General features: G+C 58.4%; 1 protein-coding gene across 1 annotated transcript; it reads right to left on the bottom strand.

Annotated features, from left to right (window-relative positions):
- Window positions 1–2,803: 2,803 nt before the first annotated feature.
- On the bottom strand, window positions 2,804–4,457 carry LOC119709450 (GTP-binding protein Rhes-like). Its single transcript, XM_038157226.1, has one exon. It carries the CDS (start codon window positions 4,002–4,004, stop codon window positions 3,378–3,380), a length of 627 nt encoding a protein of 208 aa, XP_038013154.1. The 5' UTR covers window positions 4,005–4,457; the 3' UTR covers window positions 2,804–3,377.
- Window positions 4,458–21,225: the final 16,768 nt, after the last annotated feature.

Here is a 21,225-nt window from a genome sequence, read left to right as displayed (position 1 = left end):
ACACCATCCCCGTATCCCTGCACCATCCCTGTATCCTTGCACCATCCCTGCTCCCCTGCACCATCCGTGTGTCCCTGCACCATCCCTGCACCTCTGCACCACCCCTGTGTCCCACTCCCCCGTGTCCCCAGCCCATCCCGGTGTCCCTGCACCGCCCCTGCGCTGCCCTGCCCGCCCGGGGGAAGTGGGGCTGGGGGCGGCCCCGGGGGGCCCGGGAGCGGGCGGGAAGGGCTGTACAAGGCTGGCGGGCATTGGGCGAGGGGCGATGGGTGCTGGAGAGCTCCTCCAATGGCTCCGCTCTTTGCTGGAGCCCGGCGCTGCCGCGGCAGGAGGTGCGCCCGTGGAGAGGGTCCCGTACCTGCGTGCGAAGCTCCTGCGCCTCCTGCACGTTCCTCTGCACCTCCAGCACCTCCAGCATCTCCCTCTGCACCTCCTGCACCTCCAGCATCTCCAGCATCTCCAGCATCTCCCTCTGCACCTCCAGCATCTCCAGCATCTCCCTCTGCACCTCCTGAATATCTCTCTGCACCTCCTGCACACCCTTCTGCACCTCCTGCATGTCCCTCTGCACCTCCTGCACATCCTGCATGTCCCTCTGAACCTCCTGCACCTCCTGCACACTCCTCTGCACCTCCTGCACCTCCTGCATATCCCTCTGCACCTCCTGCATGTCCCTTTGCACCTCCTGCATGTCCCTTTGCACCTCCTGCATGTCACTCTGCACCTCCAGCATCTCCTGCATGTCCCTCTGCACCTCCAGTATCTCCAGCATCTCCCTCTGCATCTCCAGCATCTCCCTCTGCACGTCCTGCACACCCTTCTGCACCTCCTGCACCTCCAGTATCTCCAGCATCTCCCTCTGCACCTCCAGTATCTCCAGCATCAACCTCTGCACCGTCCTGCATGTCCCTCTGAACCTCCTGCACCTCCTGCACACTCCTCTGCACCTCCTGCATATCCCTCTGCACCTCCTGCACCTCCTGCATATCCCTCTGCACCTCCTGCACATCCTGCATATCCCTCTGCACCTCCTGCATGTCCCTTTGCACCTCCTGCATGTCCCTTTGCACCTCCTGCATCTCCCTCTGAACCTCCAGCATCTCCTGCATGTCCCTCTGCAGCTCCTGCGCCTTCATCAGCAGCTCCATCACCTCCTCCTGCAGCTGCAATGCCTCCAGCTCCTCCCTGTGCATCCGCTGCACCTCCAGCGTCTCTGTTCCTGCATCTGTGGCAGCTGCAGCGTCTCGCTCGGGATCCATCTGCAGAGCAGTGGCTGCTGCACCCCGCAGGTCTTGGGCTGGGGCTGGCTGGGAGTCGGGGTCCCAGAGCCCCCGGGGGTTCCTGCTCTGCCCAGGGAAGGCAGGGATGGGGCACAGGGGAGAAGCTCGGGGGGCCCCACCAGCCTGAGCCTGGGAGGCCGCTGGGAGCCCCAAGAGGAGCTGTTTCCAGGCCTTGGCCATGGATCACGGCCAGCCTTGCCCATCCCAGCTTCCTCTTTTCACACTGCAGAGATTTTACTTCTGTTTGTAGCACAGTGCTGTGAACCGAAGGGCCTGGTGCTCCTGGTTCTGCATCCCCCAAACCAAAACCCGCCCTGGCAGCTGTGGGACTGCTGCAGGGCCGGCTGCTCAGTGAGAGCTGGGGTCACTGCCTGCCTGGGGCACCCTGGCCGGGCTGGGTGTGGGCAGGGACAGCCCTGGCAGGTGGCTCCTGGTGGGCACATCCCTGTGCCTGCATCCGTCACACGCGGCCCCGCTGCGGGCTGGGGGCACCACGTCAGCTCAGCTGCCCAAAATGAGCTGCTCCTGGTCCTTCCCTGCAGGCAGGAGACCCCTTTCCCCAGGAAAGGCTCCATCCTGGGCCGCTCTGCGTGTCCCCAAGGCGCCGGGCGAGGGACAGCCACACACCTGGGCAGGGCAGCGTGGTGGCAGCACGAGGCACACGGCTGTGAGACAGAGGGGAGGGCAACCTGAGCCACCACAGCAGGTCCTGGTGGCACCTGCCTGTCGCCTGTGCTGCCTGTCCCCCCCACCTGTCCCCTCCACAGCTCATTCCACACCAGACCCCGGGAGGAGGGTTTTGCCTGTCTGGAGGTCGCTGTCGTGGCTCCGGTGCCCACAGGAGAGGTGGCAGCAGGGTGCTAGCAGTGATGCCCACGGGGAGGCTGGGCTCTCCCTGCTGGCACCTGCTCCCTTGGGAAGGGGCTGGAATGCCCAAGTGCCTCCCCGGCTGATCAGGGGTCCACCATCCTGTAGGGCTGGGCTTCTGAAAGCTGCAGACCCCAAACTGCCCATCCCCCGTGGGTCTGGGTCTGGGGGGTGACTCTTTAATCCATCAGGCTTTGATTTATCTATTTCTGGTGTGTGTGTGGGGCTGCTGAGCAGGTTAAGTGCTCATTACAGCCAGGCTGGGCTGTGTGAGGGGAGAGTAAATCAGTTCAGGGCACACTCAGAACAGCAAACACGGCTCTTCTGTGCCTCCCCCCGTGCCATTTATTATCTCCTTTTAACATGTTTGTGTTTTTATTTCAGTGGATCAGCTGTCTTTTAATGGCTGGGTGTTATTTTCTGTGCTCAGAGGTGAGAAGGTGTTTTATTGTTGGTCTCTGCTGCTTGGTAAAAACTTCAGTGTGGGAAAATTATTAGAAAAATCATAACTCTGAATGTCCTGGCACTGCCAGAGGAGGCTCCTCCAGTGCCAGGACACTCCACATGAGGCTGGAGCACAGAGGAGGGAAGAAAAAATGCAGTGATCAGAGCATAAAACACTGATAGCAGACACTGCAGCACCTGAAATACAGGAGAAAGAAACCAAGACATTTTCCAGCTTCACTTTGCAACAATTTATTTATTTGGAATGCTTAAAAAAAAACCAAACAGAAAGAGAATAGAGAAAAACCAAAGTGATGCACAGACCACCCTATCACATGCTCTACGCCAGGTAAAGACTCAGGATGTGCTGTGGGTGCCAGAGCCATGCCAGGAGGTTGGAGGTGCTTGGGATGAGGTGACACCAGACCTGAGTGCCCTGGGACAGTGGTGCTGGCAGGGCTGATGCAGCTGCAGGTGCCCACATCTGCCAGATCCCTGGTGTTTGTCCCCCCTGCCCGTGCCTACCAGCTCCCCCTCGGCGCCCTGGCTGACCCACGGCTGCTCCCCAGGTGAGCCTCCTGCTTTTGTGGGAATTCCCCACACCCATCCAGCAACCAGCATCCCACCTTCTTGTCACCTCCCACCCTCTCCACTCCTGTGGGCTGGGTGGGGAAGAGGAGGGAAGGGATGGGAGGCAGCAGGGGAGGTTTTGGCCAAGGCAGCGCCTCTCCCACCCAGCCCACCTGAGTTTCCAGCCGGTGCCGGCGCCTGCCCCGGGCGGCCGGCTCAGCACACGGAGCAGCTGTTGGTCTTGTTCATGGGCGGCCTGAGCGCCTGCTCCTTGGGCAGCGTCTCCCTCCTCTTGCAGAGCGCGGGGCTGAGCCTGCTGGGCAGGTTGGCCTGCTGCAGCAGCTCCCTGAACACCTCCAGGACGTTCTCGTTGTCCTTGGCCGACGTCTCCACGAAGCGGCTGTTCCAGTCCAGCTCCACCAGCGACAGCGCGTCCTCCACCGGCACCTGCCGCTCGCCGCCGCTCTCCGCCTTGTTGCCGACCACCACGATGGGAGGGAACTTGTCCTCCTTCACCTCCACGATCTCCTCCCGCAGGCTCTTGACGCTCTCGAAGGACTCGGCGTCATCCACGGCATAGACCAGGGCGAAGGCGTCGCTGTTCTGGATCGAGAGCTTCCTCATGGCCGGGAAGGAGTAGCTGCCGCTGGTGTCCAGGATCTCCACCTTCACCGTGGCCCCGCACACCTCGTACTCCTTGCTGTGCAGCTCCTCCACCGTGCGCCGGTGCTTGGGCTCGAAGGTGTCCATCAGGAAGCGGCGGATCAGCGAGGTCTTGCCCACGCCGGCGGCTCCAAGGAAAACCAACCGGACGTGGTTCTTCTCCTTCACCACCAGGGACATGGCTGGCACGGAGGGGACAGGACGCTGCGCAGCTGGTGCTCACCCCGCAGGTGTCCCTGGGTGGCTGCAGCCCCGGTGTGTCCGTCTGTCCGTCCTCCCTGCACTGACTCAGCGCAGCCAGGGAACGTTGGTGCCACCGCTCCGCGAACTTCTCCCGCCTGCTTTGCCGCGGACTCTACAGTCCCCAAGCCCGGCTCATTTTTTTATCCTGGTCCCTCTCTGCCATGTGGCACCAAGCTGTCCAATCTCCGTGGCTTGTGGGTGCTGGAGGAGGGAGGGCAGGGAGGGAGGAGAGCGGGGTGCTGCGGGCCAATCCGCAGAGTTCAGTCCTGGAAAGCCGCTGCAGCCCTGGAGCGCAGCAGCAGCGCTGCATCGCCGCCGGTAGCGCGGGGAGCCGGCGGCACCGCGGCCGTCCGGCACCGCCAGCTCCCCACAGGGCCACGGGAGCTGCCTGGCGTGGGCTCGCTGCCAGGGGACACTCAGTGGCCATCCCCACCCCTGGCGTGGCTCATGGCCAGGGGCTGGACAGTGGCATCCGTGGCGTTTCCTGCGCCTGCCTGGGGCTGGGCGCTCGCTTGCAGACGGAGTTGCTGTGAACGTGCCCAATCTCCAGTGAAGCGATGAAATCTTTGGCTGGAGGGGGAAAATAAGCTCTCCCATCTGTCATAACCTCCTCATTCAGCTGTCAGTTACCGGTGATTTTTGTGAAATATTTAACCAGAGGGGGAAATAAAATCTCCATGAAGACGACGCACGGCGCTCGCCGGGAGCAGATGCCGGGGAGCCACGGCCCTGACCCAGCGGCGGGGCTGCTCTAGAGGTGCAGGCTGCCCCATCCAGGTGTGTTTGCTCAGCACTCACCTTCCATCCCATGCTGGAGCTGGCTCAGAAGCTGATTCATGCAAAGTGCAAACACAAAGGGAACTTGCACACAAGTTCAAATTAGTTTCTAGCCTAAATTTGTGGATGTGTGGTTTTTTGGAGCTTTAACACAGGTTTTCTTTCCATAGCCAAGTACCAGATCCATAATTTAGTTCTGGATGAATTTGTTCTGTTGATCCAAAACCCTTTTCACTGGAATTAGTCCTGCCTTTTAATTCTCCAGTTATTGTGCATTTTAGCCGTGTTAGGAGCTTTCCCAGCTAATCTTATTATCTGGAGAGCCAAGAGATTATATCAGGATGAACAGGGTCCTGTTCTGGTGTCAGCCTGCCCTGGGAGAAGGGAAAGGTTGGGTCCCCAGCAGGACTGACAGTGGGAATGGTGTCCAGTGCCCCACAGCATCCCCTGGTGATGCACCTTCCCTCACCAACATTCTGGGGGCACTTCCTGAGCCATGAGGAGATCCCAAATGCCAAGGACTGAGCTGTGGGAGCTGGAAGGAGCTGGGGATGCAGATTTGATGGCAAGCTAAAAGCCAGGAGAAGGAGTGGTGTGCCATTGGCACAGTGGAAATGAGGAACTGAAGGCAGCAGGGCAGGACAAGTAATCTCAAGCCAGCCCTTGGAAGCTGTTTAAAGCCAAACCCCTAATTTTTTTAATAGGAAAGAATTTGGTTAATGCCTCTTCATATTTGGTTTTCAAGAGAGATGGAAAGGGTTTCCCACAGTCCCTCCCAGCTGCTCCAGCAGAACTCTGCAGGCTCTCAGGGCTGTGGTGCCCTTGCTGCTGCTCGTTTTCCCAGCATTTCGTTCCAAAGGACCTCAAAACATGGATTTCTTCAATCCCACAGCACCCAGCATCTCTCTCACAGGTGCAGAAATGATGCCCAGGGTGAAGGAGGAACCCATGGCAGGAGGGAATGGGAACCCCAGGCTCCAAGCACCCCATCCTGGCTCTAAACCATCTCCTTTATTGCTGGCACCCAGGGAAGGAGCCAGCATGGACACGCTGGCAAATGCCAGGCAGAAATGCCATCCATGGAGGGCTTCCAGAGCTGGGCTTGGGAAGGAGACCCTGCTGCTGTGGGGGCCAGGACTGGGTCACATCAGAGCCACTGTCCTTGGTCTGGGGCGCTCCTGCAGAGGTGGAAGTGTCCTGCCAGGTGTGGGCAGGGTGAAGGGCCAGCCTGGGCTGTGGCACAAAGAGCTGTGGCACTGTGGGCACAGAGTCACACACAGTCTCACAGAGCCAGGCTCTGCAGCCCCCATGATTTTTCACATCACTTGTCTCCCCTCAGTTCTCACATCTGTGCTGCTATGGTTACCGAGAGCCTGAGAGGGTTTAAATCTCCCTCAGAGCAATGGAGGATTTCAGGGTAATCTTGTTAGGAGATGAGCAATGAATATTTCCAAAGGCCTTTTGCATGGATAGCTCGTTCCCTGTGAGCTTATGGCCCCTGACAGCAAGGAAAGCAAAGCACAGGGACTGAGCTGGGAAGGATGAACACAGTGACTTGTTTTCCACTGCAGCCCTTTGTGCTCACAGTAAAGTCCCTAAATTCTGAATTTTTCAAGGCTGGCCAGCTTGGGTCAGGCATTACCCAAAAAAAATAAAATTATTTCAGTCGCGTTTTTCAGGGAAAGACTCACAGGGCCTTTATGGGCACTTGGAGATGGGGACAGTGATGGGTGAGCCCTACAGAACAGCCCTGTGTCCTGCCCTGAGGGGCTGAGATCGCTCGTGGGAGTGCCCAGGATCCATCTGTGGGGTTTTGTAATCCAGGTGGAGTTTGGATCCTGCAGCCAGGGCACACACTGCACCCACAGGAACTGGAGCATGGCAGGGCAAGCCTCAGCCAGTGCTGAGCCAGAGCGTGCTGTCCCCAGGGAAAGGGGACCGTGACACCCCAGGGACAGAGGAGCGAGGGAGGGAGGCAGCAACCTGCCTGCGAGGGAGCAGGGAGGGAGAGGAGCCCTGAGCAGGGCAGGGAGGAGGGGAAAGGGTGGAGGGGTGACAGCAGTGTTGGGCAGGAGCTGGGATGGAGCAGGGGTGAGATGTGGGGTGGGTTTGGGGCAGGTGGAGTCACACCCCCAGTGTTCACAGGCAGGTCTGGAGCAAGCGGAGCTTGCAGATGTCTGTGGTCATCCTTACCTAAATCCAACCCTCTGCAGGGCTGACAGGGCAGGGGGGTACTCCATGGGAGGTGAGGGATGGTCCCCAGGGTCCCAGTCAGTGACAGGGCTCAGGCAGAGCCATCAGCCCAGCCTGGGGTGCTGGATGGGCCCTGCCTGAGCCAAGGGATGGGGTGCTGGATGGGCCCTGCCTGAGCCAAGGGATGGGATGCTGGATGGGCCCTGCCTGAGCGAAGGCCCCATGGGCTGGGCAGCCTTTGGCAGTCAGGAGAGGGCAGTTTGGGTCAGAACACTGGGAAATGTGTGCGGGCTGCTGTTTGCCACCGTGTGCTGCTGGGGAGAGCTGGTGCAGGGGCCAGGGAGCACGGGGACAGAGGAAGGGGCTGAACCCTGCTCCTGGGAAAAGCCAACAGCACTCAGCACAGCAGAAACGCTGGGATCTGCTCCCCTCACAGGCTGTTTGCCACCAGGAATGTGGACCAGTGTGGTGCCTCTTCTGTCCCTGGACCAGCCCTCAGAGCTCCAGAGCTGGAGGGACTTGAATGAAACTCTCCCAAAGACATCCTGATGTCCTGACAAGGTTTGTGACATCTTTTACAAATATTTGTCTCACTTTTAAGCTTATGTCTGGAGCCTGAAAGTGATTGAGTGAGGGGAAAGCCAGTAGAGCACAGCAGCCCTTCCCACTGGCCAAGTGCTCCCCAGCTCTGCTGCTGCTCCCAGATGGGAGAAAGGCAATTTGCACCTCAGGAACAGCCCGTGCTGTGCCTGGATGTGCTTTGGGGAGCTCCTGCCTCGGTGCTTGGCTGTTCTGGCTCAGAGGGAACAGCAGCTCTGATGTTCTCAGCACCGGAGCTGCCGGTGCTGGGCACTGCTCCAGCCCTGGACACGGTGCCCCAGATCAGCACTGCTGGTCACACACGGGGTGACAGAGCCCCGGGCCTGGCCCACTGCTCACAGGCAGCGAAGCATCACAGTGAGTGTGCAGGCGAGCAGGCTGCAGCACTGTGGGGCGATCCCAGGAGCCTGAGCCAGCTGCTGGAGCTGCTGCTGAGTCCTGCAGTGGGCACCCAGTGCCTCAGCAGCCTTTGCACCCCACAGCAGGACACGGGCAGTGAGCACAGCCTGGGTGGATGCTCCCACCCCACCCCACCTGCTCGTGCCCCTGCCTCTGCTTCTCCCCTTGGATAACTCACAGGATTCACAGAACCACTGGGATGGAAGAGACCTTCAAGATCATCGAGTCCAACCCAGCCCCAACACCTCAACTCAACCCTGGCACCCAGTGCCACATCCAGGCTTTGTTAAACACACCCAGGGATGGTGACTGCACCACCTCCCCAGGGCAGCCATTCCAGAACTTTATCATCCTTTCTCTTAATAAACCTTTTCCTAATATCCAACCTGTATTTCCCTTGGTGCAGCTCGAGGCTGTGTGCTCTGGTTCTGTCAGTGCTGCCTGGAGAAAGAGCCCAGCCCCAGCTGAGCACAGGCACCTTTCAGGAGCTGTGAGAGTGATGAGGGCAGCCCCGAGTCTCCTTTTCTCCAGGCTGAGCACCCCCAGCTCCCTCAGTGGTTCCTCTCAGGGTTTGTGTTCCCAGCCCCTCACCAGCTATAAATTCACGGTGGATGTGAGGCTGGCTGTGTTTCCAGCTGGGTTTCCCAGCTGAGGTGCTGGGAAGGGAGTGGCAGTACTGGGAGCCCCCCGTGCCCTGCCAGCTGTGCCCCCAGTTGCTGCTCCTCACCGCAGGCAGGGGACAAGCAGCAGCCTCGTGGGGTGGATCGTGGCTTCTCCCACCTGGAGCGAGTCCAGGAAGGGAGCCAGATTGTCTCCTCCACTTGGGATTGAGCCCTGAACCTCCTCCAGTTGGGATAGAGCCTCCTTCATGTGGGATTGAGCCCTGAGCCTCCTCCAGTTGGGATTGAGCCCCCTCCAGTTGGGATTGAGCCCTGAGTCTCCTCCAGTTGGGATTGAGCCTCCTCCATGTGGGATTGAGCCCTGAGCCTCCTCCAGTTGGGATTGAGCCTCCTTCATGTGGGATTGAGCCCTGAGCCTCCTCCAGTTGGGATTGAGCCCCCTCCAGTTGGGATTGAGCCCTGAGTCTCCTCCAGTTGGGATTGAGCCCTGAGCCATCTCCAGTTGGGATTGAGCCTCCTCCATGCGGGATTGAGCCCTGAGCCTCCTCCTTGGGGGGCTGCAGCCCCAAGGCAGTGCTGCACCCCTCTGTTCCCCCTTGGCCACCTCAGTGAAACAGGAGAGGGAGGAGAAGCTGCTGCCTGGTGTGGGACAGCAGAGGGCCAGCCTGGGCTGTGTGAGGCAGAGGAGGGGACAGGGTCAGGGAGGCAGATCTTCCCCCGACGTGGGGACAGGCTGCACCCGAGAGGGTTAAACCTGCCTCGCCAGGAGATTCAATCCAACTGGCCTTTGGTTCAGCGGCAGGTGAGAGGAGAAATCCGAGCCCTACAGCTGCCACCCCCCTGGAGGGGCCGCGGCCCTCCCGGATACACAGATGGATCAGCCACACGTGCTCCTGTCTGGAACTGCACGGATCCTGCTCCCGCCTCCGCTGGGGCTACCAAGGGCCACCTGCCCCTCCGAGGGACACTGCCTGCTCGGGGGGACGCGGGGTGCTGGCCCTAGAGAGGCTCACACAAATTCCTGCCTGGTGACCCCCAGGGCCAGCTGGGCTCGGAGGCAGGAGCTGGTTGAGAGAGGGAAGGGCTGAGGCTGGGTGGGGATGGAGGACAGTGGGGCTGGGCTTGGGGTCCTCCCTGAAGGGAGGTGTGGGAGGACATCCTTGCTGGCATCATTCATCACTTAGGGGAACTGAGTCCTCACGGCACATCATGCCCATGTGCTCATGGAAAGCAGTGAATGTCACCTGCGCTGCCACCAGCACGGGAGCTCAGCCCCCGGGTCACAGCTGTGACACCCAGTTTTAAGCATAGGAGCACTGGGAGCTGACCCTGGCATGGCCCTCATCCCTCCTCCAGATGACCTCTTCCATGCCAAAGAGACCATCTGGGGTTTGGAACCCTTCCCTGACCCCAGTCCCAGCCCCCAGGGGAGGGCAGGAACCACGGACAGCCTGTTCTGAACCACCTCGGGTAACAAAACCCAGTCTCCCTGTAAACAAATATCTCTCCAGGGACTAAAGGGATTTAGTGTAGCTGTTCTCAGGCTCAGAGGAGTTTCTATAACATCTCTTATCTTGCTCTGGCTGGATTATTGGCTGCAGCAAAGAGCTCGCCTCTCTTCGGGCCACCAGCACGGCTTTTCCCTGGGTGACATGGGGTGACACAGCAGAGCTCTCAGGCCATCAGGGGATGAAATGTGTGATGCCGAGGTCTCCTGCAGCCCTGAGGTGCCAAGGGGGAGCAGAGCCCCAGAGCTCCTCGTTCTGCAGCCCGCTGCCCTGTCCCTGTGCCTGGCTCTGCCCGGCCTTGCCCACTGCAGTGGCATCGAGGAGGGAAGCCCCGACCTGGGAGATGCCTGAACCTCTCTAGACACAAGATAAGGTGAAATATTAGTGCTGATCTGCTTGGAGGGCCAGTGAAGCCAGTAAAGACTGATGGGGCATTATCAGGTACATGGGCAGCCTGTTTCAGGCGATTTTCTACATGCTGCTCCAAGCCAGATTAAGTCTCCTCCTCTTGGGATTGAGCCCTGAGCCTCCTCCATGTGGGATTGAGCCCTGAGCCTCCTCCAGTTGGGATTGAGCCTCCTCCATGTGGGATTGAGCCCTGAGCCTCCTCCAGTTGGGACTGAGCCTCCTCCATGTTGGATTGAGCCCTGAGCCTCCTCCAGTTGGGACTGAGCCTCCTCCATGTGGGATTGAGCCCTGAGCCTCCTCCAGTTGGGATTGAGCCTCCTCCATGTGGGATTGAGCCCTGAGCCATATCCCTGGGGGGCTGCAGCCCCAAGGCAGTGCTGCACCCCTCTGTTCACCCTTGGCCACCTCAGTGCAGGCAGGGACAGGAGGCTCGGGGCTGTCTGGCTGATGCTACTGCAGGCATGAAAACCCCAAATCTGGGCCTTGCTGTCCTGGCTTCAGGGTACAGGTGGGGAAAGGGGAGGGAGGAGAGGCAGGAGCAGACAGGGGAACAGGGATGCTGATGGATCAGTGGGGCTGAATGTGAGAGGCATGAAAAGAAATGGTACAAAGCTTTCACCAGGGCAGGGTTGCAGGATGCACTTGGCTGTGCACCTCTGGATCACCGACACAAGTCCTAAAGGGATTTCCAGGAGGAAAAAATAAAAGGCAAATTAGGTAAGAACATCCCTGACATACACCATGGGGTCCACGAAACTTAAATGTGAAGAGAGGAGAGGAGCTAAAAGCTCAGAGAAATCTTGGCACCCTCAAGGGATGGCTGGAGGGATTTGGGGGGCCAGGAGTGGGTATGTGGCTTCTCATGGCAGTGTCAGAAGGAGATGGGATCATCAGCAGATCCATGGCATTACCACAAGGTGCAGGGGGTCTGGAGCTGGCAGGAGATGCCCAACACACCAGATTTGGGAGACAGAAGCACAGAAGAAGTTCTTCACCCATCCAAGGTGCTCTGGAGCCCAGACTGAGCCAGGATCCCTCTCTGCCAGGCTGTCACCGAGGCTGTGAGGGACACTGCACCCACCCCCACAGCTCAACCCAGCTCCAGCAGCCGGGCTGTGCCCCTGCCCAGGGCAGTGCTGGCAGCCAAGCCCCCCCTGCGCGTGTCCTGCTGGGAGCACAGCTCCATGCCATGCAAAGCCAGGCAGACGTGATGCTCTCACCCTGAAAACAAACTGCTGCTTTTTTTTTTTCCTTTCCAGAGTCTATGAAAATGTCATTTTGTAAACATCCCCCAGTGCTCTGCTTGCCCAGGGCCGCCTGTCACTGCCCAGGGGTCCCTTCCCCACTCACTGCATGGCCTTGACTCCCCGGGCTTTCATGCACAGCTCCCAACTCTTTCCCCAGTGACTTCTTGTCCTTAAATAACCAAATAAACTTCACATGAGGGGGCACAAGTGACCTCAGTGTTGTCCTGGATCTGAGCTGATTATTGCCCTAGACACATTTATGGTCAAACTGCTCCTTCCTTTTCAGGGCAGGAGCAAAGGACAGCTCTAGCCAAAAGCAAGGTTAAAATAAAATGAGTCTTGCATTCATTTTGCAGGGGAGTTTGATGCTCCCTGTGAATGTGCCAGGCCCCACAGTGCAGGGGACAGGGTGGCAGCTCCTTGACTGCTTCTTCCACTGTGGAGTCTCAGCATTTTGGTCTGGCTGCCCCCAAAATCTCTCCTTTTTTGGGTTCAGAGGAGGAAACTTCTGCCCGCCCCCAAAACCTCTCGTCTTTTGGGTTCAGAGGAGGAAACCTCTGCCCGCCCCCAAAACCTCTCGTCTTTTGGGTTCAGAGGAGGAAACCTCTGCCCACCCCCAGTCCCCAGCAGCCCCTCAGTGGAGCCCCTGTCACCCTAAGAGCTCCTGACAGCCCCGCTCGTCGCGGCTCCGCAGCCTCAGCCGGGGGCTCCGGCGCAGCCGCCGCCTGTCAGGACATCTCATGTTTGTGACATATTTCCTGTCGGGGAGGATCAGCAGCAGCCAGGCCTGGCCCTGCCCAGGGGCACCACCCTGCTGAGCCTGGCTCCAAGCTGGCTCCCGGCTTCTGGCATCCACACAGCTCTGGAGATCTTGGTTTTCCCAGGTTTTTGCTTGGGAGGAATCAAAGTGGGGCTGGTGAGCCATAAACGGCAGCTTGCCCTGGCTGCCTGTGGTGGGGCTCTCCCTGCCCTGAAAGAGGAGCTGTGCCATGTCTCAGGTTTGCAGGACCTATCAACCTGTAAACCTGACCCGCAGTCACCTGCTAACCTGCTCCAGTGCCCTCCTGTGACTGGGAGCTGAGCAAGGGCATCCCTCTGTGACACTGGGGACTGTCCCCAGCAGGACAGGCTGCCAGCTGAGCCAGGAGGAGTGACCACAGAATCCCAGAGCCATGGAATGCCAGAACCATGGAATCCCAGAACCATGGAATCACAGAACCATGGTGTTACAGAACCATGGAATCACAGAACCATGGTGTTACAGAACCATGGTGTCACAGAACCATGGAATCACAGAGCCATGGAATCCCAGAACCATGGAATCCCAGAACCATGGAATCACAGAAACATGGAATCACAGAAACATGGTCACAGAACCATGGAATCCCAGAACCATGGTGTCACAGAACCATGGAATCCCAGAACCGTGGAATCCCAGAACCATGGAATCCCAGAACCATGGAATCCCAGAACCGTGGAATGTCAGAACCATGGAATCACAGAACCATAGTGTAACAGAACCATGGAATCCCTGAACCATGGTGTCACAGAACCATGGAATCACAGAGCCATGGAATCCCAGAACCATGGAATCCCAGAACCGTGGAATCCCAGAACCATGGAATCACAGAACCATGGTGTTACAGAACCATGGAATCACAGAAACATGGAATCACAGAACCATGGAATCCCAGAACCATGGAAACCAAAACCATGGAATCCCAGAACCATGGTGTCACAGAACCATGGAATCACAGAGCCATGGAATCACAGAACCATGGAAACCATGGAATCCCAGAACCATGGTGTCACAGAACCACGGAATCCCAGAACCATGGAATCACAGAGCCATGGAATCCAAGAACCATGGAATCCCAGAACCGTGGCATTACAGAACAGGTTGGGTGGGTAGGAACCTTACAAATCACCTCATTCCAACCTCCTGCCATGGCCACCCACTAGATCAGGCTGTGCAGGTGATGTTCTGGGACTAAAAGATGAAGAACCCAGAGTCACATTTGCAGGAGGGGATTGGAGGGCAGGGGACATTGCCAGCCTGGAGACATTGCAGGAAATGGGGGATCAGTGTCCCCTCCCTGCAGGGCTGGAGGGAACGGCTGTGAGCTGCATCAGAGCTGCCCCCAGGTGCCTGAGCACAGCTCTGTGGCTCTTCCCTGGCTCTGAAGATGGGAATGATGTGCACTTCCATCAGCCTTCTCCAGCAGTGGTGTGAAACAGAGGGAAGCTGGCTGGGCTGAGTTACCCTGTGCTGCTGCCTTGTGCTCAAATTCGGGTCTCATTTCTGTCAAGGCCACAAGTGGCACCGGGGAGGAGGGGATGCTGCTCTAACACCAGGACGACCTGGATACCTCTTCCCATCTCCCAGGCAGGGCCATGGGTCAGCCAGGCCCTCCCAGTGCCTCTGCCTGTGTTTTCCTCGTGCAGTGACCCGTGTGGGTGCTCCTGTGCTCCCTCCTGTCCCTTCCTGCAGGGCTGGGAACAATTGGCTGTATTTACCCAGCGCTGACGGATGAGGCTCCTGGTGCTGGCGCTGGCCAAGCTCCTTCTGCTCTCCCAGCAGGAATGTGGGAAGGGAAAATCAACAATCAATCCACAGCTCCAGTTACTCAGCTCCATCCCTCTGGCTGAGTGCTGCAGCGAGCTGCTAAAAACCTCAGCAAACCTCTGCATGGGCAGAGAGCTGAGATTTGTTTTCGCAAGGTAAACTGAGGCAAGGAAGGCAAAGCGCTGCCGTGTCCCCCCCTCCTGGAGCAGCTACTGTGCAGGTAAAAATAAAAGTGCAAAGCTGCAAAATGCCAGCTGTTCTCTGGGCTGCAGTGGAGAGATGTCCCTAGGAGCTGGACCCCACTGCCCCCCAACATCCCTCAGTGCCTTGACCTGCTGGGGGGAGCAGGGGTGACCTGCTGGACCAGCTCTGCACTGGTTCCCTGGTCCACACTCAGCACTGGCACCTCTGGGAAGTCTGCTCCAGCTTGGGGAGGATCAGAGAGGCAAATTCCAGAAGTAACCTCTGAGTAACCTGGGCTGTGGCAGGTGTTCCTGGCCTTGGCAGAGGGCTGGATCTGTCTGAACTGTGAGATTCCTTCCCACCCAAACCAGCCTGCAATTCCAGAAACAGGGGCTGTGCTGGGGGCTCTGGGGGCAGGCTCCCACTGGGGAAGCACTTTCTTGGCATGGACAGGGAGAAAGAACCCCATGAGCACAATAAACACAGATACAACAGGCAGAGATCCCCAGGATTTCATTTCCCAGAGCTGACTCTGTGATTCCAGCCTGCCCATTGCACGGAGAGCAGCAACCCCGTTCCTCCCAGTACCATCCTGTTTCCAGGGTGATGTGCTGGGAGTCACTGGAGCCTGGGAAGGCAGGGAGCACCCCGGGATGTGGAGAGGGGCAGGGAGCATCCTGGGATGTGGAGGGAGGCAGGGAGTACCCCGGGATGTGGAACTGGGCAGGGAACACCCCGGGATGTGGAGGTGAGAAGAAGCATCCCGGGATGTGGACGGAGGGCAGTCAGCATCCCGGGGTGCGGAGGAGGGCAGTCAGCATCCCGGGATGTGGACGGAGGGCAGTCAGCATCCCGGGATGTGGAACTGGGCAGGGAGCATCCTGCGATGTGGAGGTGAGAAGGAGCATCCCGGGATGTGGAGGAGGGCAGTCAGCATCCCAGGAGGGCGGCAGGGCAGGGTCCCGGTGCACTTGCCGGGTCTGGCACCGAGCTGTGACAGCCCCAGCCTTGCTTTTGGATTCAGGAGCACGTCCCGGTGACCCAGGCTGTGTCAGGAAAGCTCAGAGCCGGTCCCCTCCACCACGGCCACCTCCCCGGGCAGCCCCAGCCCCTGCAGAGTCACCGTGGCTGGCTCAGCCCAGCCCAGCTCAGCTTGTTTTAGAGGAGAGCTGTCCAGACGAGCCGTTCCTCCAAGGCCACTGCTGTTTGTCACTCTGTCACAGCCGTGCGGCGCCGAGGCAGCGCCATGAAGCAGAAATGACACATTCTGGCAGCTGACATCTCCAGGAAGGGTTTAGCATGAAGACAAACCGAGCCTAGGGTGAGCTCATGCTCCAGAGCTGCCACCCCCCAGTGCCCAGGCCGCTGTGGTGCCCAAGGAGCAGCAAACAAAGGCGAGGCTTTGTCCCGGATCCGTGTGACGGCGCCAGCGGTGCGGGTGACCTGACACAGCCAGATGTGCTTGGTGATCCTCTGGCTCATCAACTGGGCGTGCTGCATGCTCCAGATGGCACAGAATGCATGCCCCGGTGCCAGGGACGGGGGCACAGTGAGGGGTGAGCCTCAGACAGGGGCAGGATAAAGGGGGGGCTGTGCTCACACCTGGGGGCGTTTGTGCAGAACAGAACCCCGATGGCAAAGCCATGGGGCCAGCACTGAGCAAAGGGCAGGCAGCCTGCTGAGCCGGGGCTGCAGGGGTGTCCAGTGAGCTTCTCACTGCTGCCTGCTCCATCCTGCCTTGTTCAAACCCCACTCCCTCCATTTCCCCCCGCAAACGTATTTCTATACACGGGGCAGACACAGGAGCTCTGTGAAGCTCATGTTTGAAGACACGGCTGCTGTCCTGCCCCCAGCAGCCCGGCTGCACGGCTGGGGAGGCCAAGCCCATCTCCAGCAGCCCTGGAGCTTCAGGGGAAAACTCCACCCTTGCCCAGGATCCCTGCTCCAGCAGAACCACAGCTGGCACTGCAGGAGGGCTGCAGCCACCATGGAATGGCACTGCTGCCACCACCCTGACCCACAGGGGGTCAGCTCCTGTTCTGACTCTGGCAGTGTTATTTTATATTACTGCTTTTTTTTCTTCTTCTTCCCTAATAAAGAACTGTTATTCCTGCTCCCATATCTTTGCCTAAGAGCCCCTTAATTTCAAAATTTTAATAGTTCAGAGGGAGGGGGTTTACATTTTCCATTTCAGGGGAGGCTCCTGCCTTCCTTTGCAGACACCTGTCTGTGCAAACCAAGACAGACGCTCTGCCCAGGCAGGGATGCTGCTCCAAGGCTGGTGGGACCCCAATGCCCGAGCCCCTGGGGACCTGCACTTTACAAAGCATTAAGTCCAGCCACTGCTTGCCGAATCCTGCCTCATTCCAGGGAGGAGGGCTCTGGGAGCTGCTCGGTGCCTGGGGAGGGATTTCAGGGAAATGCCTGGAGCAAGCACAGCCCTTTCAGGGCTCACTGCAGCTCCTTCCTGCACACAGATGGAGGCTCTGCAGCTCTGCTGGGATGTGGCCAGAGCAGCTGGAGCTGTGTGGCCCCTCCAGGCTGCAGGGAATGGCAGAAACTCCAAGCAGGGATGCACTGCTCTGCCCTTCACTCCCCAGGCTGGGAAAGCCCCTGGGAGCTGGCAGTACCAGTGCCAGCCATGGGGACAGGGGCAGGTCCTGCCCTCCCTGCTCTGCCACACACATTTTGGACCTGAGGGTCCTCCCCGCTCTTTGCTGCTGTGTCAGCACCTCCAGGAAGAGGCAGTATGTTACAGCAATAAATATTATTATAATAAATAACTATACAAAGGCAAAAATGCTTGAGATAAATTTTGTTTTGCCAAACAAAGGCTTCAAATAAAGAGTTTCAAGGCTCTTTTTTTGGGAGAACTTGCATTTTCAGTTTCCATCTTTTTCACTGCCCTGCTTCTCTTCTCATCTCACTGTCCCTGGTGAAATCCTGCTCATAATTAAAATTCAATGTTTGGATACAGCCCACTGCAGCTCGTAGGCCAATCCATACTGGAGCCAAGAAATTAGCAGGATATTTTTTCACTTCTGCAGCATTTCTCCCAGCAGATCCTCAAGGGTTTTCTCCAGTGGTGATTAAGTTTCTCAGGACTCTTGGGAGATGGTAACTGTTCAGGAAGATTCTCAGCAGTGGGAGGGCAAACCCACAGCCTGGATGGTGCCTGGAGGTCAGTGCAGCATCCTCTGGGATGTGCAGGGCACAGGGAGAGGGGCTGGGAGTGTCCCAGCCCAGCACCCCGTGGCTCTGGAGTGACAGCTGCTCCATGAACAATGTGCTGTCCTTGGGAGTGATGCCTCAGGTTTTGGCTTTTCTATTTTTCAGATTCTGTGCTGCTTTAGTGTGTGGGTCGGGGTTCATATTATGGGATGCTGAGCTCTGCACAGAGCAGGGAGACAAAACAATTCCTGCTCCAGCTGGGCACCAAGGACAAATGATCCAAAGCTCAGCCCAGGAGCACAAACACCGTGGGCTGGAGAGAGAAAAACAAGCAGGGTGGGAGTGCCTGGGCTAAAGCTGGAACTGGACAATGAACTGCAAGGTGCAAATGGAGCAGAACTGATCCAAGGCAGAGACCCCGGGAGCGCTCGTGCATTTTGGGACCATTTGGGTTCATCTTGGCTGCAGCCCTGGCTGGGCTCTTGTGCTGCCCAAGGTGGATCTATGGAGGCCTTTGAATAAATCCCCAATTTATTCTTTAGCTCTGTCCAGCCTCTGCTCCAGCTCAGCCTTCACAAGGCATCAGGGAGGGCAGGGTGTCACACGGGGGTCCTGTTTGTGGCTCCCAGTATTGACCAGTGCTCCAGCCCCAGCTCCACGCCGAGCCTGTGGCACGAGGGACAGTGCAGCAGGGACAGTGTCCCCCGGCAGCAGGGACTATGGGGACAGTGGGGACAGTGGGGACAGTGTCTCTCCCTTGTAGGAGGAAGCATCCCCGGTGGCAGCAGGGACAGTGGGGACAGCAGGGACAGTGTCCCCCGGCAGCAGAGACTGTGGGGACAGTGTCCCTCCCTTGTAGCAGGGACTGTGGGGACAATGTCTCTGCCTTGTAGCAGGGAGTGTCCCCGGTGGCAGCAGGGACAGCAGGAACAGCAGGGACCGTGTCCCGGTGGCAGCAGGGACAGCAGGAACAGCAGGGACAGTGTCCCAGTGGCAGCAGGGACAGCAGGGACAGTGTCCCCCCGGCAGCAGGGACAGCGGGGACAGCAGGGACAGTGTCCCCAGGCAGTGCGGGTGCCCGGGGCCGTGCGCGGGCTGCTGGCACCATCTAGTGGGGTTGGTGCGGGGACCGCCCCGTGTCCCTGCGCTGGCCCTGGGCACCAGCACAGCCCCAGATTCCCCCGCGGGGGTCTCCCCAGCCCGTTACCCTCCAGCTTGGGTGGGTTTGTGCCCGCTGTGCCCCGTGGGTGCCCCACGCTAGCAGGGGTGACTTTGGGGGCACAGGGCAGAGCTGGGACCCCCCTGGATGGGCTCAGCATGGCCCGGCTCACCCTGTTCACCCCAGGGCTGGGAGCCCCTGTGGGGGTCTGGGGGGTCAGCGGGGACACTGGGCTGTGGGGTGACATCTGGGTGAGCCACTGACCCCACAGAGATCCAGACCCTGATCCTGGGCTGGGCCATGGATCCTGGGGGGGCACACAGGGTCCTGCCTGCACTTGCTCTTCAACACCCAGTTGGATGTTTCCTGCACAAAATGCCTTTAGGAGAAGCAGGAGTGTGCAAACCCGGGGCTGGGGCTGCCCTGCACCTTTTTTGTTGCAGGCTATGTGACATTAACTCCTTTTATTCTTCCCCTGTTCCCCTTTCTCTCCTTTCTCTCCTTCCTCTCCTTCATTTCCCCTTTTCTTTGCCAGCCTTTCAAAGCACAGTCCCCAGGTGTGGGGCAGTGCTGGGGTCACAGCAAATCCCAAGCCCCACCTGAGGGATGTTGGGATCCAGGACTCCCCTCGGGCTCCCCATGCCAGCAGAAGTGCCCTGCTAAGGTCACCCCACAGCACAAAGGAAGGCTCCATCAGCACCAAGAAAAGCTTGAGATTTATTTCTTTGTGGGTTTGTTAGGCCAAGAGGAGGGTTGGGGGAGGCCCAGCTCTGTCTCTCTTAGCCCCTGGTTCCCCTCCTGTGCGCAGGGGAAAGGCCCCAAATCCGGGGTCCCTTCCCTGCTCCAGGGGACCACAGGGGACCAAGGCTGATGGCACAAAGCGGGAGTTCAGCAGTGCTCCTAGGGAAGGGAAGAAAACAAGTTGCAAAATCCCAACCTTTTATTCCTCAGCATCCAAACCCTTACACCAGCATAAGTTAGTGAAATAACCTAAGTGCCTTCCTGCCCTTCCATGAAAACCCAGGAGATGGCAACTTTTCTTTCAGAGCCTGAATAACAGAGCTGGCTGCTGCCGACTTGGGAAAGCCAGCCAAAACCTAACACTTCCGCCCGAGGCTTTGTCTCTCCCGGCAGCACGGAGCAGCCCCCGCCCTGGGAGCAGCTCCTGGGACGCTGTGCTGGGCTCGCTGCTTCCCCCGGAGCTGCGGGATGCAGGATGGGGAGAGCTCCGTGGGACCCTGCTCTGTGCACCCTGCACTGCCCGGGCTCGCTGAATGCTTCTTTCCATCAGCAGTTTCACCTGCCTGCCGACCCGAGCAAACCAGCTCACCCTGGGATGGAGAGCAAGCAGCCCTTGGGGGTCCTGCAGGGACCGGGTGTCGCTGTTTGGGCAGGGCCAGCTCCAGCCCGACACTTGGGGACACACGGGAATGGCAGTTCAGGATCCTTCCCTGGGAATTTACAGGCTCGATGGCAAGCCAAGGCTGCAAATGGAGACACCTAAAGAACAGGGAGCCCTCAGCTTTGCGGGGGGCAGGGGATGCTGGTGGGGAAAAAAAAAAAGAGGTGAAATTTCTTTCAGTTTTGCTTTGTCTCATACAAATCCATATTAAAAAAAATTAAAAGCCTAAACCACACACTTCAGACTGACACCTCTCCCAGAGGAGCTGTGTGATGCAGCCCTGGCCTGCACCATTGTCACCTGCCCAGCTCAAGCAGGGGCTGAGGCTCAGCTTTATTTAGTTGCCATTTCAGAGAGGGGCACTGGCCACCAAGGCAGCTCCCCCTTGCCTCCAGGCACAGCCCAGCTGACCAGCAAAGCCACCTCCTTGCACAACACCTTCTCAAGGACTGCTGCACTCAGCAAGCTGCTGAGCAGCTGAGAGCTGGTCCATTCCCACGTGCTGGCATAGAAATATTGACCACATGCTAAAGCTTGAAGTAGGTCAGGGAGCCATCTGGTCTCGCTGACAGACCTCCATGACCATGGTCAAAGATTCTCATTTAGAGAAACTTCACAGCTTGGATCAAATTTAAACACCAACATAAACATGCTGTAGCCTCTGCTCCAGCTCCAGGAGTTAGCAAACCCACAGTCTGACATTTATTGGCTCCTGTTTCTAAAATAGCTGAAGCTTATTCTACTTCTACTAATCAAAAACCATCATTACCTGAGTGTGACTGCCTGGGCCTCCTGCCTGAGGTGGCAGTGGTGGGGACAGCCAAGGAGCCCCTCCCTCACCCAGCACTGGCAGAGCTGAATCCAGCACCTAAAATAACCCAGCAGCTTTGCAGCAGATGAATGAAATAAAGAGACTTCCCTCCCC

This window comes from Motacilla alba, chromosome 18 (genome assembly GCF_015832195.1).
Source record: "Motacilla alba alba isolate MOTALB_02 chromosome 18, Motacilla_alba_V1.0_pri, whole genome shotgun sequence".
NCBI classification, from domain to species: Eukaryota; Metazoa; Chordata; class Aves; order Passeriformes; family Motacillidae; genus Motacilla; species Motacilla alba.
This window is presented reverse-complemented; position numbering and strand designations above follow the sequence as displayed.